The following is a 20,337-nucleotide window of genomic DNA, read 5'->3' on the forward strand; positions in this document are numbered from 1 at the left end:
CCCTTAGCCTCAGTGGCCGTAAGATCTAGCCTATCAGGAAAACACCAGTTAACCCCCTATGAAGTCAAATTGGGAAAACCCAAGAGACTTATTACTTCTCCTACTTTACTGGACTCCAGCCTATTAGAGTGCGCTAATTATTGTAAAGGACTGATCGCATGTACTCATTTTACCACTCACAGCTCTAGATGTCTTTCCTGAGATTCCTATACAGTGGACTCTACATGACCTTCCTATTGGAGACTTTATATACTGGAAGAGACATCAATGACAGACTGCTTTAGAACTAGGTGGAAAGGACCTTATCAAATCTTATTGACCACAACTTCAATTAACCCCTGGGTTCACCTGTTACAACTAAAACATGCTTTAAGTCTTTGGGAAGTTACTCCCATGTTGGATCTCAAGCTAATATTGACATGAGAATTCCAGAAGCAGACAGCATCTCATGTAGGCAGATTCTGCCCAAGACATTAAAACAAGTTGATGACGCCCACCATCACAGATCAAGACACGCCTGAATTTCCTTTTCACCATCTGTCTAAATATTCTCTTATTCTCCTAAATCCCTTATAATACCCATTCTCCACTCCCAATAATACCCTACCTTCACCATGATTTTTTTTTTTTTAATTTCCCCTCTACTTCTGCCCAATGTACCTAGGTACCTTGAACAAATCATTGGGTCTGTACACATCCCCCCAGTTAGTCCCAAAACAGGTATTCCTCTAATAATCATCCCAGTTAACACTTCTAGATTTGACCCTGACAGGGAACATCAGAAATTCCTAATCAGAAAGATCTCCTTTTTGGAATGACTCCAGGCTGTGCCTTAAAAGCACCCAAGGCTGGGATTACAATATGTTCTCTCTGACCCAGGAATGAGATGTTTTACCAGAAACCAGAGAGGTAGCAGTGGTGATCCTGTAAAGCATAGTAAATATTTCTATATGGAAAGATTCCTTTTAATTTCCAAAGCCAGCAGCACACTGTAAGGGCCAGATACCCTTTAGAGAAACCATTTTTCTCTAAGCACCACAAAGTTTAAGACAATAACTTATTCCAATCAAGACACACATTTCTGGTGGGCTGAAAGGTCAGGCAAATGCAACCATTGGTTAAATGGTACTAAAATATCAGATAACAATGAAGATGATTATGGTTATGATTCTCCTTTTGGAGTTTATACCAAATTAGCTTTATAACCAGCATGCCATATCCATCTCTATCAGATTTATCAACTCCCTTTTCTCAGAGTTACTATTCAGGCATTCAGTTGTGCATTGAGGAAAATGTCTAGGTGTTTGTAAAATTTAAATTTTTCTTATGTTTTAAAATATTACATTCTTTCTAAAAAAATTAAATAAAATCACTCATTCCTAGAACTAATTTCTGATTACCCCAATACACAAATAATTTTCGTAGCCTTCTGTAGAACTCCATTTGTGTTCCAAAATCCTCAAATTATTCTTTCAAGATCTAATAATTCATACACTCTCTTAACCAAAGAAATTCATGTCATATGGCTTTAATCTACATAACAAAGGAGAGGTGCTGATGCTCATAGCTCCCTGGCAGTCTGGGCCACATATTCTGTCTTTACCACTATCTGGGTGTTATGAAAGATATTATATGCTCAATAAACTAATTCTATTCTACCCTTAAATAGCTAAGATGGTCATAGATAAAAGATGTATCAAATAATGGTTTAATATTTTCCAGTTTAAAATGCATGTCATTTATATTATCTATACATAAAATATATGAGATTAAAATATTTTAAGGTTCAGAAAATCCAGAAAACTCTTAAAGCATAAAGAGGCACAAAATAAAGATAAATAAAGGAGAGTATAGTTTAAATAGGTAAATAATTTAGAGAGAGCCTAAGCAATGGGGAATGTGTAAAAATGTTCTGATTCAACTTAGTTCATTAAGTTTTCTCTTGGCTAAATTTTATGTTCTGCAAAGTTACATTACTTTAACCAGACACATTTCCTTTGGGAACTTATGATCCTTTGGGAGCAGTAAAAGGAATAATTGTGGTACCAAAGAAGAAAATTATACATCTATTACATATTTTCCTTGAAGGTACTGGCTGCTGTAGCAACAGTAGACACCTGTAATCATACATTATCTTCCTTTAGGAATAAACAGACTCCCAAAAGTTCATCCCCAAATCCAAATCCCATGAGGTCATTAACATTACTTTATCTGTATAAAACTCCCTAGTCTTCTGACATCTGTAGTCACTTCCAATGGAAATTCCATGTCTAGACAAGGGACTTTTATCCTAAAGTATAAAGGATCAGGTTCCTATTTTGCTGAGTTTATGACACTTAAGGAAATTGTATTATATTTTATTTTCTTCTCAAAAGCAGATAAACATTACTAGAAATTTGGGGATCATAAATCCATCTAATTTATATCTCACTAATAATATTCTCAATCCTCTGATAATGTCTGCTACCTCTATCTCCAACCTCAGTAATTCCATCTTTGTTCTCACAGGTTTTCCTGGCCTAGAACTTGACTATCTCTGGCTCTCCATCCCCTTCTCCTCCATCTATGCCATGGTATTTCTGGGAAACTGCATGGTCCTCCATGTGATCCGGACTGAGCCAAGCCTACACCAACCCATGTTTTATCTCCTGTCTATGCTGGCCGTCACTGACCTATGCATGGGGTTGTCAACTGTGCACACAGTGCTAGGGATCCTGTGGGGACTCATTCAAGAGATCAGCCTGGACTCCTGCATTGCTCAGTCCTATTTTATCCATGGTCTGTCTTTCATGGAGTCCTCTGTCCTCCTTGCCATGGCCTTTGACCGCTACATTGCCATTTGCAACCCATTGCGCTACTCTTCCATCCTAACCAATGACAAAATCATGAAAATTTGGATGGCCATTTTAGGTAGGAGTTCTTTACTCGTACCTCCAGTTATCATCCGCCTGAAGTTCTTAACTTACTGCCGTCCCCATATCCTTTCTCACTCTTTCTGCCTGCATCAAGATTTAATTCGAATGGCCTGTTCGGACATCCGCTTCAACAGTATCTATGGTCTGGCCTTGGTGATCAGCAACTTGTTTTTGGATGCAGTGCTCATACTTATCTCCTACATCATGATCTTACACACAGTTTTAGCCATTGCATCCCAGGAGGAGAGGATCAAGTCCTTGGAGACCTGTGTATCTCACATCTGTGCTGTTTTGGTTTTCTATATCCCAATCATTGGTCTGACCATGGTGCATCGTTTTGGTAAACACCTCTCACCTTTAGTTCATATCTTCATGGGCAACATCTAAATCCTTTTTCCACCCTTGATGAACCCCATTATTTATAGTATCAAGACTCAACAGATACAAAGGAGAATCCAGAGATTGTGCTATTTGAATATAGCCTAAGTTCCTTGAGGTCTAATGTGACTATATTTAAAGGCAACAAATGCAATTCAAAAGGGTAAGAGTCAGTACACAATTAAAACTATATTTAATAATTTCTATTTGTATAATATTTTACATGTAATACCTGCTTTCCTTTCCATTTTCACACAACCTTCACAGGTGAATTAAATTGATATGAATGAATTGCGATCAATTTCTTAAATTGTAAAATGTAAATACAATGGATTGAATATCATAATGTTTGAGGTAGATTAGCTAGTAAATTCTGTTTTCCTACGGCAAGTAGGATAGTTTGGGAACTAGCAATTATGGAAAAGGTATATTTTCTGATTAGAGTGCTTGAAGTAATTTCTGAAACATCAACCACTGTGTTAGTACCCTAGGCAATGTTCTTGTTTATTACTTAGACATGTCCCTCTTTACCCAGTTTAGCTACATGGCCATCCAATGGATTAAGCACCATAAGGAGATGGACTATTTTAATTATTTGCAAAGTTGTGATTAAAACAAAGAATGAAAACTAATCTTACTTACCAATCAATCCCTACTTTCACCCTATGACCAGCAACTGAACTGGAATTATAGGTAAGCAGTAATTGCCAAAGTAGAAAGAATTAGATTTTGTGGGTAGTTACTTATCCAAATAGTAATACAAATAACAATTGCCATTTGAAAATGTATACCATGAGCTTTCTTTCTTTTTAATATCTCATTTAGATCCTATGCCCCAGTTTAAAGAAAAAAAATCTAGATTGCTGTAATTTTTACTCAGACCAAGTAAGGTTAATACATTTTTAATTTAACCTCCCAGTCGTACTCTCAGGTAGGTATTATTTTCCATTATAAAGATGGATATCTTAAGGCATGCAGTGGTTTAAACAATGTTTCCAATTTTTATGAAATAGTAAGTAATGGAATTGGAATATATTGTCTGAGTTAGTTTCAAATTACATGAGAGCTCTTTCTTTCTTCCTGTCAGTATTTCTTTTCAATAAGAAGTTTACCTGTTGGTTATGCAGCCATCATAAAATATTTGTATGATAAAAAAGTAGAAAATCATGGATGATTATATATTGGACACATTTGAACTCTGTTGATACCTGTACATTTTCAAAAAATATTTTTGCTACAATGATATTTATATATTTGTGTCTGTTTTTTGTCACTTAATATTTTGATGGCAGGTTTATTGAGGTATAATTGCAAATAGTAAAATTCACCCTTTCTAGTTGTACATGTTCATTTGGATGAGTTCTGAAAATATTTACAGTTGTGTAACCCTCACGACCACAGTTAAGACATAGCACCTTTCCATCGTCCCAGAAACTTCCTTTATATCCCTTTGTGGTCAGTCCCCTCCAAGAACCCCAAAGCCCTGGCAACCATGAATGTGATTTCTGTCCTATAATTATGTTTTTTGTAGAAAGTCATGTAAACTAAATCATAAGTAATGTAGTCTTTTATATCTGGATTATTTCACTTGATAATAATGCTTTTGAGATTTGTTCATGTTGCATGTATCTATAGTTCATTTATTTTTATTGCTGAGTCCAATTCTGTATCATTTACAAAAAAATATTTATCCACTTATTGGCTGAATGGAATTTTAGCTTTTTTGTAGCTATTAATAGCTTGATTGTGAATAAAGCTATTGAAAACATTCACACCATATGATTATAAAAATGATAAATGAAAATTGTAAATTTTCGTTTACTTTTAATGCTTACATAATTACTATTAATAACAATCACCAGTAATAGTAATAATACCTAGTTTATATTTAGCAGATGTCTTTTATATCAGGCACTGTGGGAGCACTGTGCAGGGATTCTCTCTAACACTCCTCCGAACAAATGTATGAAGTAAATAATAATATTTCCACTTTGGATATGAGGAAATTGAGGAATTTAAATTACTAAAAAATAAGTGGTGAAACTTGGCAGGTAATCTTGTTGCCCTGTCCTCTACGTGGGACCTGACTCCCAGGGATGAGCCCAGACCTGGCATTGTGGATTGAAAAAGATTTCTGGACCAAAAGGGGGAAGAGAAATGAAACCAAGTAAAGTTTCAGTGGCTGAGAGATTTCAAATGGAGTTGAGAGGTCACTCTGGAGGACATGCTTATGCACTATATAGATATCCCTGTTTACTTTTTAGTGTATTGGCATAGCTAGAGGTAAATATCTGAAGCTGTCAAACTGCAACCCAGTAGCCTTGATTCTTGAAGATGATTTTACAACTATGTATATTACATGGTGTGACTGTGTGATTGTGAAAACCTGTGGCTCACACTCCCTTTATCCAGTGGATGGACAGATGAGTAGAAAAATTGGGACAAAATTAATTGAAAAATAGGGTGGGATGGGAAGTATGGGATGTTTCAGGTGTTCTTTTTAACTTATTTTTTTCTTATTTTTATTTTTTATTTTTTATTTTTTGGAGTAATGAAAATATTCAAAATTGTGGTGATGAAGCACAGTTATACAACAGTACTGTGAACAATTGATTGTACATTGTGGATGATTGTATGCTATGTGAACATATCTCAATAAAACTGAATTTAAAAAAAAAGCGGTGGAACATTTTGGTTTTACATTCAGCATTTTTTAGCACTGCTATTCCTGTTTAATTTTACATCATGGAAATTTCCCTGTTTCTCTTTCAGTGTTTTTGTATTATTTCATTTTGCTTCTTTTTGTTTTTGCTGCTTATGAATTAAGGGTTTTAAATTACATAGGGATGTGAATATAGATTTTCAAATAAGTTACTAATTGAAACAATTACTTAATAGTCCATTCTCTCTTCAGCCAATATTATGATATACCAAATTGCCACATAATACATTTTATACTTTATATAATAAAAATCAGATGTTGTGAGTTATGTTTTCATTTTTCTAATGTGACCATATTCATGAGACCATTTTTCCAATACACCACATTCATGCTAATGGTTATGTTTGGCCAAAACTCCAACCATTCACTTAAAGGTCACTCAGTGCATTTGAATTTTAAAAATATCTTTGCTGTGGTGTAACATAATCTATTTGAATAACTTTTCTGACCTGGGATTTTATCTCTGCTGCAGTTTTTCTCTCCTCCATCAGTCTCTGTCCACCTGCCCCCACCCCAGTCCTGTTATCATCTGCATCCAGGGGACCTCAACATGTCCCTGAGGAATTGGGTGAGAAAACTGTTTGGGCCCCTGGTCTAATTGCTCTAAAACCTGGCTGACCTTTCTTGAAAGATCTTGCTTCCTCTCTCTGGTTGGGACTCTGTCCTTTCCTCAACATCTGCTGAATTTTAACTGATTATTTTCTCTTGGATTCACTGACTGACACATCCATAACCTTGGCTCTTACTGCACAAGTCCTGAAATGTTACTCAATTTCTTTTACTCCCAACTCTAACATTTGTTCCTATGGTCTTTGGTTAGAGTCATTTGCTCCTAACCATGGCATCTCCCTCACAGCTTCACTATCTAGCACTCTCCATGACTTTGTGTTCCCTACAGTGCTATAAAGAATCCATTTTATTTGCTGCCTTGGTGGGGAGAGAGAACCAGAGGACACTCTTTCAAGTTCTTCTCCAAGTGAACACCCCACATGGTCATTTCTACTGCAGTGCAGCTGCCCCTCATTGTCAAGAGACATCCCCCATGGCAATCTCCATGAGATGCCCAAGCAGGAAAAGGGTACTAACCTTCCTCTGTATTTAGCTTCCTTTTCAAAATAACTTAGGTTTCTATCTTCTTCTACCCTGATTCACTGAAATTGTCCAGAAGTTGTGCAGGAAAAACTGGGTCCTTGAGAATTATAGCTTCCCTTTTCTCCTTTTCCATCTCTTTCTCTCTTCTCAGTCTCATGCTGGACTAGTTTATGCTTCTGTTTGGCATTGCAAGAAACCTCTGTATGCAAACCTCCTTCCTTCCTACCCTTGTTCTAGTTGCTGTCCTCTGGCAGAAGCACTTTATGGCAGTAGGACTCCAGTGAAAGAAAAGAAAAATCAAAAATATTGAAAAGGAAAAATATGTTGGCAGTTCAAAGAAATTTCCCCAATTAGTTACATGTATTATGACTGTTTTCTTATGGAATAATTGACCTGTAGTAATTCCTAACCTTCAAAAAATCTTTTTTATCTAGCAGGCTGGTATATCATGATTTAATTAACTCTTTTTTTGTGGTAATACAGTCCAATTTTGGTAAGTTCATCTTATATAAAATAATGCTAATACAACTCTTTTGGCACAGTTTGAGCTTTATTCCACTATACTGCTTTTAAGCCAACTCCTAATCCCACCCACAAATAAATTTTATTACTATTGTCAAAGAAAAAACTGCATTCAGTAATGTTAAGCAGGAAGGGTGACTATTTAGTGGCTACTATAGCAGAGGAGGGAAAATAGAACACATCTGCCTGACAACAAAAGCCAGTTCTTTAAGGACTGGAAGTGGGTTGAAAGAACAACACCAGAAGATAGTAAGGGGGGCTGATCACTGGGGTGAGTGAGGGATTTCCTGAGGCTATTAGTAGGACCACTTTGTTCTGAATGTTTTCCTTTGTGCTAATTACGCTATCTGGAGTCTGTAAGGGCTGGGAGAGAGGAAGAAGGAGGTAAGGAACTACCCATTTAGGGCCTCTCAGGCACCTGGTAGCTTGGGTGAGCAGGAGAGGGTTGGGGTAGGTCAGGAGAACTTTGAAGTGTAGAACAATTACAGTCTGAAGTGTTTTTTTTTTCTTGCTTTTTTTCCTTGTAGTCCAGTTGCTTTTCTCTGCAGACCTACAGCTGCTAGATTGGTTTCAAAGTAGTCAGGACAGGGGAGGGAAACAGTCTTTGTTGCTATACCTATAAATAATTACTAACATTTATTGTACACTTGTTATGTTCTAAGCACTATTTTTAAAATGGGCATGTAAATAAAATAACTTTCTTAAGGTTTTATAATTAAAGGTAATGGAACAGAGATTTGATTCCTGGCAGCCTGAGACCATAGATTGCCCGCATACGCAAAAGCTTACACTTTGTCCTAATTTCTAAAACTTGTATTTCTTGATTAATTAAAAGAAATTATAAGAAAATTATTTCACTGAATACAATTCTTCAAGTCCCACATATTTCCATCCTTAAATTATACTACAATCCTATATATTCTCTGCACTATTCTGTCTTGGAATCTTCAACCAGTTATATTTTTCTGACTCCAATTTTATATTAATAGTTCCTTTTCTATACATTTACCCTATTTCTTTCTGACATATTTGATGTATATTTTACAGGAAATTTCAAATACCATAGTACCCATATATCTAGAGCATTTAATAGATTGCTTTAATGAGACTCCTAAGCAAGGAAAGGAGGTAATTCTGAATCCCATGGGCCCTACAATAACCCTTACATAGCCACAAGGCACATTAATTGGTCTTCCTTCTGTGTAGAACTCTATATTTTCTAAATGTTCTGAATATCCTGGGGCTGATTCTTTCCTCTTAGAGTGCAAACCTGCTAGACTCACTTTGGGCAATATTGTACTCCTGTTTTATTTTATTAAATCATTGGCTCTCACAGATTTGTGTGTCCATGACTGCAGTATCAGTTTGTCCCCTATCATGTCATTTGCAAAAATGAACTTCAATCTTAGAGGAACATTTTAAAAAAGAGTTATCTTTTATCTGCTGGTCTGTTTCTTTAGACTGGGTCTCCCACTATAATCTCATAAGAAAGCAAACTCAAGAACTTATTACACTGCTTGACATATAGAAATTATTGATTGATTTTTGCTATCAATAATAATAAATGTTCTGAATATAAAAAATTAACTATAAAAGCAGTATACTGTGATGGACAATAGTTTTACAAGTATTGGAAATCTTTTCCACTTCATGATATAAATCAGAAGCCATAATTTTAAAATGAGAGAGATTTTCTTACTAAAGATACATGAAAGCTCATGCTTGGCTATAAGTAACCTGAAAAAAAAAAGATTTTAATTTTAAATAAGTTACGGTCAGAATATATTTTTAACACAGATAACATAAGAAATTAATTGCCATAGCATAAAAATGATTTTCCAAATAAAATCAACCTAATAGAAAAATGGGCAGTGATTTTAAAGAATCTGAATTTAATTTAAACAGAGCTGAATCTTCATCTTTTCCTCCTATTCTTTCTTTCCTTTTGTTTCCCTTCCCATCCTGAAAGATATAATTCTAATGCCATTAGATGAAGCACAATAATGTAGGCGACCATGTTGGTGTTTGGGTGGGGACGAGAGGCACTGCCAATGAACCAAAGCACAGTTTTGAACTCTGACAATTGTGAGGAGCATGTCCCTGTGACAGCATGAGGAGGACGCTGTTAGGGAAATCCCAGATACTTGTTAAGCAGCCAGTGTCCAGACCTCACCAACCCTACCTCCTTCTCTGGGGAAGTCACAAGCACATTCTAAGCAGCCATCCTCCAGTCTTTGGCTAGCTCCTCCTCCTTTCTATTGTGTGTCCTTCCACTGAATGGGGAAGACATTACCACTCATGAAAAGGCTTGGCCATATCTTAAACCCAGAAACCAGTAACAAGCAGCTGCAGATGCTTATTAAAACAAGAATTTTCAGTGGCAGGGCCACTATCCCCTGTGGTGATTTAATAAAGCTGTATGTACCTCAGAAAAACATGTCCTTAAATTTAATCATTGCTGGGGGTTTGAGCCCATTGTAAGTAGGACCTTTTATGAGGCTACTTCACTTAAGATGTGACCCACCTCAGCAGGATGGGTCTTAATCCTATGACTGGAGTCCTATATTAGCGCAATGAAATTCAGACAGAGACAGAGAAAGACACAGGAAACAAGAAGCTGAAGAGAAGGAAAAGACCAAGAGATGCCACCACGTGTCTTGCCATGTGACAGAGGAACCAAGGATCACCAGCAGCCAGCCCCAGAACACCACAGTCCTTGGGGAGAAAGCTTCACCTTGATGATGCCTTGATTTCAACATTTTTCTGGCCTCAAACCATGAGAAAATAAATTCCCATTCTTTAACACAACCCAGTTCATGATATTTACTTCAACAGCTTAGGAAACTAAAACACCCATGTAATCCCCCCACCACCACCACCACCACCAAGTGGGTAAAAAACATACTCAAACAGTATTGGTTGGTCTCTCTTCTCCAGCACTAATAGTGGCTTTCAGAGCTGCCATCTACTGACACTGAACAAGAGCAGTTTTCCACCCCCAGGAGACTTCTTCCCCTGCTCTATTGGACTATATGTGCTGAGTAAATGAAAAATAGATTATTTGCTCTATCTGAGCTCAATTCTGTGCAAGTACTAAAGGGACCATTTGCAGAAAGTTTCTGTTGTGCATTTAACCTGTGTTCCCATGACGCACCACTGTAGCAACTCACTCATGGAATGCTCATGTGGGAGTGGAGCTGAGGGTGTCACCTTTCCATGAAGAGTTTGATTCTAAATATGTTCTTAATGGAGGGGAGTTCTAGTGCAGAGAGGCAGAGTCTGAGCAGAGTAAGGAGGGCATACACCTGTGAAGGTGGTCCCAAAGTGAGGTATAAGAAAGTGTGAGGCAAGGAGGGTTTTCCTTTAGGGGAGATGGCCACCTAACAGGGAGTGCAAGAACCCAAGTGTGATGAGGAGTCACCACATGGTGGGACAGCCCTATGTAGGATGACAGAGACCAACTTGAGTAAGGAGGGAATCTGCACCAAGAAGAGCACACTGGCAATGCACAACTGCTTACATACAAGGAGACTGAACAGATAAGAAAAGTTATCAAAGCCAATTGGTGCTGATTTTTCATTGACAGAAAAGGGAATTACAAATATGAAAGGGAAGAAAATTAAAATGAACCTTTTGTGTAAGATTAGACTAGGTGACATATGTCTGCACTCATGATTTTCAATATGTATAGATAAATATGAAAGTATAATGATGTAAATTTCTGTGAATCTATCTATCTTATCATCTATTTTCTGTTATCACTCTCTCTATTTATTTCCTAGCTCTGTCCAATGAGAGGCTCTGAGAGCAGTGATACACCTCAATAGTAAGGAGCCTACTAGTAACCAGATTGGTTTTTTCCATGTTATTCTCTTTGAAAAATAACCAGTGTCTTTTGAGAAAATGGTCTAATTTAGGGAAAGTGAAAAATATACATGGAACATTTGCTGCATCAGAAAGCAAATAATCAAAGAATGATGGACATATATCAAAAGGATGCAGAAGCCACAAATCTGAGTCAAATTGAACAATAAAAGAACAAAAATATGATATTAATGGTTTATAAATCACTGATAAAATAGTAATGACAAAAGAGGTATTTGTATAATCATACTATTAAATTTGGAAAATATGTTATTTTTTTAACAGAATTTACTATGTGAAAGTGTCAGATTATCCTTACTGAGTGATGTGAAAGATGCAGTCTAAATCTTAAAGACATTTGAAATCAAGGTAGGTAAGGGGAACTCATGTAGGTAAGAGTTAAGAGTTGGGAGGTAATATGAAACTATTTGTGGTAAATGCCAAGAGTAGGGGGGAAAAAAAAAGAATGACCCTGCATTCTGTAGGCATTTAATGGCTACAGGGGTTCTTGTTATAGTAAGTTATGGGGGTTATGGGAAGCCTTTTTTAGAATGCTGGATATAAACTGGTGTTAAAACAATGGATTTAATGACCAAGGTTGAAAATATACCTAGAACGTATGTAAATACTTTGAGGTGGGAATGAGAAAGTCATATTTAGTCATATAAGGAATCTATTTGAATAAAGTGGCAAGAGAGTAGAAAAATATCTAAATTAGTTGAAACAAAAGTCTTTCTCACTGGAAAGGGTCAGAAAGATTGGTATAAGAGATATTAAAACATGGAATAGGCAGTAGTCTGGAATGTGTAGTTACTGGAATTTCATATTGGTGGTCTCAGTGGTGTTGAAGGTATTGATCCTGGTGGTGTTGACAGGGACTGGGTCAGTGCTAACATAGAAGGGTAAAATGAAGATATAGGAAAGGAGAATGAAATAAGATATTTTGGAAGTCAGTTGAAACAAAGGGAGGAAAAGTGGTTATATGTACATATGTGAGCCTGTAGTATATGTACTGGTCCATATTAAAATGAACTGCATAGAGTGTTGTATAGATGAGAATTCTGTGTTTATAAGGGAATGTTTTGTCTTAGTGTGGTGGAAGCAATGTGTTGAGTGCCTGTGAGAGTGGGCAGTCTGCATGTTGTGGTTGGTTTCCCCAGCTCATTATGTAACACACCTTTTTTTTTTTCTTGAGATGAGTTAACTCAGTCCCTCAGATAAGAGGTCATGATTTGAAGAAAAAGAATTACCAACCATGCCATGAAAAAAATGTGGTTGGATGTAACAGGTGCTGAGTTTCAAAGTTATGTATTTGGAATACTGAACAAGCATAGGTCTACACACCACTGGATGGAAATACATGAACTGTGATTTAGGTGGCATCTAATGTTCGATGATAATTACATCTATATAAACATAGTAATTTTATTTGTTTACATGCACATTGTTTTAAAATAATACAGAAGTTCTAATTTTGGCTGAGACCATAAAAAAATAGTCCATTTCCCTGATCTTCCCTGTCTCTAACACTTCTCCACAGAAGGAATCACTAATTAATTTCTATTTGTATTTTTCCTAGTTCAGTTATTACTTCTCTTCACTCTACCAGTCCCACATCAAAATGTAATGATATCACTATTTTCTGTTTCTGCCTGTTTAACTCTGTATTTTAAACAAAACATTTAAATATAAATTCATCCAACCAACCATAGATAATATATCTTCTTACACATCTTTGGAAGATAAGAACTTGAGAGTTAATAACTTTTCCTCCAAATATGCTATTATAAGATACCTGCTGAGGAATAGGATATTTATGATTTAATAAAGTTTATTTCTATTGTGAAATAGAGATATTTCAAAATTTGTTCAAAAATCATTAACTGATGTTTGATACTATTCTAGCACAATTAAGAAATAACAGCAACATCCATTTTGATGATTGTATCACTTGCTCACATTTTGAAGAGTATTCTTTTTTGAGTCAACATATCATTACAAAGGAAGCATCAAACAACTTAGAAATTAATTTAAAAATTAATGTAGTACATGTAAGTTCTTTGAAAAACTTTGTGTTTGTATTGGTTACTTAAATATCTGATGCTTTATTTCTACAGGTAAAAGAAATACCTAAGAAAAAGTGCATATATTCCCAGATGCCTGAATACTTGTAGGTATGAATTTGTTGGGGAAGAAACTTCTTTTAGAGTTTCAGCAAATGTGGCAGAAAATAAAATAGATGCAAAAATAATTATATAAATTACCAAGGAATAGAAAGAGGTCTGAGGATAAAATTTCTCTAAGAATTGGAGCAAAAACAAATTATGTTCTCAGTCATCATTGTCACTTCAATAGTTGAGTGCTTTAGACTGAAGGAACTTTATTAGACCTTGCATTTTAATGCCAAGTATCCAATATCCTAACTCCAGATAGGTTTGGGCCCTTCAAAGGATTAATTCCTTGATATAAAGGTGCCAAGAATTAGGTCTGCTTCAGAGGAATCAGATGCATTATTCCCACCTATTTTTAAATCTGTGATATTTTTCTCTCAATAGGAATATCTGGAAGCTGGTTTGGGCTGGGTCCAATTGGTAATATGCTCTACGTCTTAAAGTGTGGTTTTGACACATTAAAATGTAACTATGGTACAAGTGAGTGATATCCTTAAAACACTTTATTCTTAAAAAGAGGAAAATAAATTCAGTTCTTGAATACCTCAAGCTTTAACCTTTATTTAATTACTAAAATTATCCTCTCATAAACTAAATGAAGTAAATTTTATTACTAAGCTCCATTTTAAAGGTTAGGAGAACAAAGTTAAAAGATACTGAATAATTTGCCCATCACCCAAATTAAATATAGTTGCACTTGGGTTTCAAAACCACCATATGTTATATGAACTATCATATAAATATATATGGATACATTAGTTCCAGTAAAGCAGGCTTATTTTGTCCAGTCCATAAATATTTTAAGATATGCAACTACATTATCATTCGATCTTGCTATACTTAATTACTTGAAATCATTTTAACCTAATTTTGTTTGTCCTCGTTTTCATTTAAGTCAGACTCCCTTTGAATACTGGATTCTAGAAAGAAACAAAATGTGCCTTGTTTAAAGACATAATATTTTGATTATCAAGCTATACATGCATGAAGAGTACAGTGCCAAGTAAAGCTGCTAGTAGTAGAACTAGGACTTAAACTCACATCTGTACTGCTTCAAAGCTTTTACCCTTAATGCCCTGTCTTTCTGAATATTTGCAAAACCCAAGGTCTACAAAGAAAGTTGCCAAACTATGTAGCAATATCACATAGTGAAATAAAATGTTAAGTGGAAACCAATGTGGGATATAGGCATTTATATTTTTGTTTTGTTTTGTTTTAAAGAACCATGTGGAATGTACAAATTGAAAGACTATAGAGACAAGATATTTAACAGTCATCTCCTGGAGAACAGGGATGGAGCCAGGATAAGCCAATAATACAAGGGAAAAATGTTATCTTGGTCCTGTAAATTTCTAATTCCTTATCCAAAGAATCATCATCTAACAATGCAGCATCTGATAATTAGAGAAGTCCTACAGGCTTCATTTAGAGTTGCTCATTAAATATTAAAAAGTGAAAGTTAATCAAATCATTATCTGAATTAGGTATTAAAGCACCCATCTGAATTGTGAAGCCTTAGGCCAAGTTGGCGTGAATGGAAGGAGGCTTATCTGAATACTAATAGTTTATGGAACATAGAACTTATTCTTATAGAAACTATCTGGAGTTCGAATCCTGCCTCCATCACTTAGTAGATAAGTGTTCTTTATCTCCCTGAAATGGAAAATGTTATTTTGCAAAATGGTGATGAAATATTATTAATGTAGCTATAAATTATGATCTTAGGTATTAGATATCAGGGATCTAGTTTCCACATCTGCAAAATGAGAAAAATGTTTTTGAGGAGTAATTGACATTAGCATGCCAAATGCTAAGCAGAATGCCTAAAAGTATCATTGTTATTAGAATTATGAGTAATAGTACCATCTATTGCCATTTTATTTTTGGAATTAGAATTTAATCATACACTCCTTTGTAAATCACTATTGGAGAGAAGAGCCCTCCAACTTCCATGACTCCTGAAGGTCTTTTAAAGGACTGCACAGTAGTGCTTGTTTTTCAGACTGTAGAATATGTCTGAACATAGGAGGTGTCAAGAGAACTAGGTCTGCCATCTCTGTAGGTAAGACGTCAGAGGTACTGCATAAGCATCACCATGAAGACAATGAAAATGTGAGGATGGCTAGTTTTAAGGGCTTTGAAGCTTGAACTTGTAATTTTGGGAGGCAACTCTCAGCACAACATGGAAAATAAAGTCATAGGAGAGAGTAATGAGAAAGGAGTTGAATCCAGAGGAACAAAGGACTAAGGCCTGTCCATAGAGGATGTTCTTGTGGTGAAGAAGTTGTCTGGCCTTTGCAGAATGGCAGCTTCTTATCAGGCTGGGCAGTGGGGCCAGGAGAGTCACAGCACTGAGGAAAGTCATCAATCACATCTTGACGACCCATGGGTGTAAAAAGATGCTGAGTTCTTACAGTGGGTGGCTGATGGCTCCAAAATGGTCAAGGGTCTTAGTGAGGAAGATTCTTCAGTCACTGGAGGAAAAGGTATGGATAAAGAAGAGCTGGTTGAGGCTCCTCCCATTTAGTGTAATAGGAACAAAAATCACTATAAGCTTTAAATTGTGTATATCATTGGACCATGAACTTCGACTTCATCTTTACTAAGCAATACCACAAGTGAAAAAATTCAGCAGCAAGAAAGTATTGCAATATTCTTTTACTAAGGAAAACATTAGAAGTAATATAATTGTACAAAACTATGGGCTTGGTTAAATAAAGTGTTATACCTCCAGATACTAGAACACTAAAGGATTTTTTAAATGAAGTTGTAGAGATCATGAAAACAACAAAATTGTGTGTACACAAGTATTTATTTCTCCTTAATCCCTCCCATAGCTTTAGATAACCCTTATTTCTCATCCTTTCCAAGATTCTAATAAAATGAGAGTTAACATATTCTAAAAGGTTAAATTAAAAGGTGAACATGAACCCATTGAAAGAGCAAGTTCAACAAATTTCTAGGACAGAAGAGAATGAAAGCTATTATGAGATAAAATGAAGTGTGCAGTGAACATTCCGAAATAGGCATGAGGAAATTGCTTTTCAAAGATAAGATATCTGCTTCACAGAATATTATAGACGCCCCTAGTGCAGATTAGCAAGCACAAAAATTGGTGAGCAAAGAGGAAACTACAGAATCAGAGGGTTGGGGTATTCAGAATTCTGTTTACTAAATGTCTGTATCAATTGGCTTACCATATTTCTTCCACTCTCCTGTCTCCCCATATTCTCTGCCTCAAGCCAGGTAAAGAAACACAAAATGCAGGCACCAAAACTTTATCTTGGGGTGGGAGGATGCTGAGGTATATTCAGTAAAGATATTGAAAATACTTAGAAAAGATTAGGAGTATTAGTGTCTATGTCAGTCTTGCAGGTGGAGTAAAGTTTTCATCCATAGTAGATAATGAACTAAAGTCAAGCCAGTTCCTATCAGACCACCCTCAAGTGAAGACATCTGTCAACTGGACCAATCCTTATAGCCAGAGTTCCAAATCCGTATTCTATCCTATCCATGAGAGAGACATATCAAAATTAATAATAAAATAAAATGAATACAGCAGAAGAAACCTGTAAAGCACAGTTCATTGTTATAAATATTAGTGATAACATTTTCAGATCTAGAAATAACATGTGATGCATGAGCAAGAATATCAACTAACTCTGAGATAAAGAAAATTCATATACTGGAAAAGAAATTTAAATTAATTAATATTCATGGAAAGATTTGGAAAGATAGTGCTTTAAGAAACAACAGTTTATTCGGTAAAACAAGTGTTTCCAAAAGTTGGCTTTCATCAAAATTGCCTGGAGGGCTTACTAAAACATCTGTTCCTGGAGATTCAACAATAGGGTTTCTGATTCAGTAAGTCTGAGTTGGGGCTTGAGAACATATATTTCTGTTAACTTCCCAGGTGATGCTGATGCTGCTTGTCCAGGGGATACAAGGCATAACAAAGATAATGATAATACATTCATACCTATCACCATGATATCTGAGAACACAGTAGATAAAGGGAATATCCTTAATGTGTATTGACTAAGAAAAAATAAAGAACAAAGGAAAGAAAATGGAATAACATAAAACAGAAAGAACCAGATAATCATTACACTTCTCATTATTAAATCTATGCCTTAGAAAACAGTAAAATAATGCCTCCAAGGTATAAAGAACTTTTATTTTTTTAAATCTAGTTCCATAAGCATTTCAACTATCAACCAAGTGTGGGAGCAAAATAAATATATTTTCAGTTAAACACAGATAAAGAAAGTTTGACTCCTAAATATTTAGAAAAATTTATTGTATAATGTTCTCCAGAATAGTGATTGTGAAAACCAGGAAAGAGAAATATAAGAGATAAAGTAGTAATCCATGATTCCAAGGAGAGCTTGACAAAGATAAGGATGGCTGTTAACTGTGAGAAAGAAAAACTAAATGCAAGCTGAGTGACTGAGAAAATAATTGTTGCAAGGTAGAGCAAAAAGCCAGCAGTTTTGAAAGAAATTTTGTTTGTTTCCAAAAAGAAGAAATCTCTTAACAGTTTTCTAAATCTCTGAGGAATAAACCTAAATTCAACAAGGTTCTCATGCATCAGGCAGTCATTGTCATAGAGAAGAAAACATTTTAGTCTACACAAATATGATTATTGTTTTAAAATTTACTGACAGGTAAATGAGAAATTGAGAAAGTATGATTGAATTATACTTGTACAATCCTAACAGTCTTCAGGAAATGCCCACATGTTTTTGTTCCATTCGAAAACACCTGGGATACAAGGATCTACTAAGCCAGTATATAATAGAACTGAGATACAGCTTTGAACTTGCTTGACAATCTACAGATTTAGATTTAAAGAAAATCAATGCCAATAGTAATTTCCAGTCCTGTAATTGTGTGTGTGTTCTAACAGAGACCAGGGGAACACACACAGGTGTCAGTACAGGTATGTGTTGAATAGGAGTTATCCAGAGAAATGCAGAAGGAAGAGAACTCCAGCTGGAGGGGAGACCACAAGAGTGATCTTTTATGTGTGTGAGAGAGAGAAACTGAGAGGAAAATCTGGATTGCTAAAATAGGGAATGTGGCTGAAACAGTGGTGAAATGAGGCTGGCTATGTTTGTAAGGGCCAGGTTGTGAGGGACCCTGGAATGTTGCCAAAGATTTTTAAATAGGGGGATGATATGATCATATGTTCATTTTAGAAAACTCACTCTGGGTACTGTGTGGAGAAGGGCTTAACAGGACAGGACTGGATGTAAAGAAATAAGTTTTGAGCCCATTTCAATTGCCAGGGCAGGAAGTCTTCAGTTAGGGTTGTGTTTACCTATATGAATGAAAGTGAATGTGGTCAAACTATATTTAGGAGAAGCATCAGCATGATTTTTTGTTTAACCACAGATATAACACTAACTACTCCTGATATTTCAGTTTATTTACAAGCTACATATAAGTCATTTCTTGCAACTATGGCCTCTCAATATGTGCACCATGTTCATATGAATAGTATTCAGGAATACATCATACCCCTCAACAAACAGTGTTTATAACTTAACACCAAATAGCTTTATAGTGTTCAAAATAGGAAAAATGATTTATGACCACAACATCTCTATAAGCTATTCTTTTTTAAGAATTTATTCTCAAATGTCCCATGTCAGTTTCCACAGACCCTTCATAATGGTACTCTTTTACTTCTCTTTCAAAGTCTAGCAGAAACTCAAATGCAGTTTTTTTGTGGAGATACTTGGAAATACCACATTAGGATGAGAATTATCAGGTAATTTAGCTGCTTATGCCTAATCCATGAAGTAATTCACCTCTTTTAACAACCAGTAAAGACCTTCTCTCCTCCAAAGAGTGATCAAAGGGACCACTGCTCCACAGCCCTAAACGGACTTGGGAGAAATATGATTCCATACCTGAGTATGTCCTGTCTTGTCAGGCTCCCCCAGAAACAATATGTGATATTTCTGTATTTGCTGAAAACACAAGTATCCATTAGAAGAGCAGGCAGTTCCATGTATATTGTTGTGCAGTGACAAAAAATATGGGTTTGTAACTTTGATACTGTATTGCTTTCTTGTATTACACAACAAAAGGATTTTCCAGAATTAGCACTTTGAAAGTTAGATGTTTACTCTCCCCCACCCCCCAGCTCCCCTCTTTCTTCCTAAGCCCTATCTTTTTTTTTTTTTTTTACACTTCCCTATTTCCAATAGTTCCAACTCTAATTCTGTCATTTTTAGTTCTAAGTCTTCTGCTAGGGGAGTGTGATGGGGTCCAACTGATCCATCCATTTTATGGAAGAGGATACTGAGCAGCAGAAGGATTAAGAAGCTGGTTCAAGATCACAAAACTAGTACATGGAAAAAACAAAACAGAACAAAGAAAAGCCAAAACATAACAAAACAAACACAACAGAATTCAGTTGTGAGTCTTTCTGACTCAAGAGCTTACGTTTTTAAACTCTATTTCAAATTGTCTTTTGTATCTCTCTTATCTTGTAAAAAAATCTAGTACTGTTTCTAATGTAACATTGTATAATTTTTATTTTTCCACAATCAGTTACTCACTATCCATTCACCCCTAGATGAACTCCTTTATAGTCTTGCTTTCTGGTATGCTATTCTCCTAAAACCACCTTTACCAACAGACTTTCTAATCACCAAGTATA

General features: G+C 35.7%; 1 protein-coding gene across 1 annotated transcript; it reads left to right on the forward strand.

Annotated features, from left to right (window-relative positions):
* The first annotated feature begins 2,456 nt into the window (after positions 1-2,456).
* On the forward strand, positions 2,457-3,302 carry LOC119538514 (olfactory receptor 51V1-like). Its single transcript, XM_037841514.1, has one exon. It carries the CDS (start codon positions 2,457-2,459, stop codon positions 3,300-3,302), a length of 846 nt encoding a protein of 281 aa, XP_037697442.1.
* The last annotated feature ends 17,035 nt before the right edge of the window (positions 3,303-20,337 follow it).

The sequence above is a fragment of the Choloepus didactylus genome, chromosome 6, assembly GCF_015220235.1.
Source record: "Choloepus didactylus isolate mChoDid1 chromosome 6, mChoDid1.pri, whole genome shotgun sequence".
Lineage (NCBI taxonomy): Eukaryota > Metazoa > Chordata > Mammalia > Pilosa > Megalonychidae > Choloepus > Choloepus didactylus.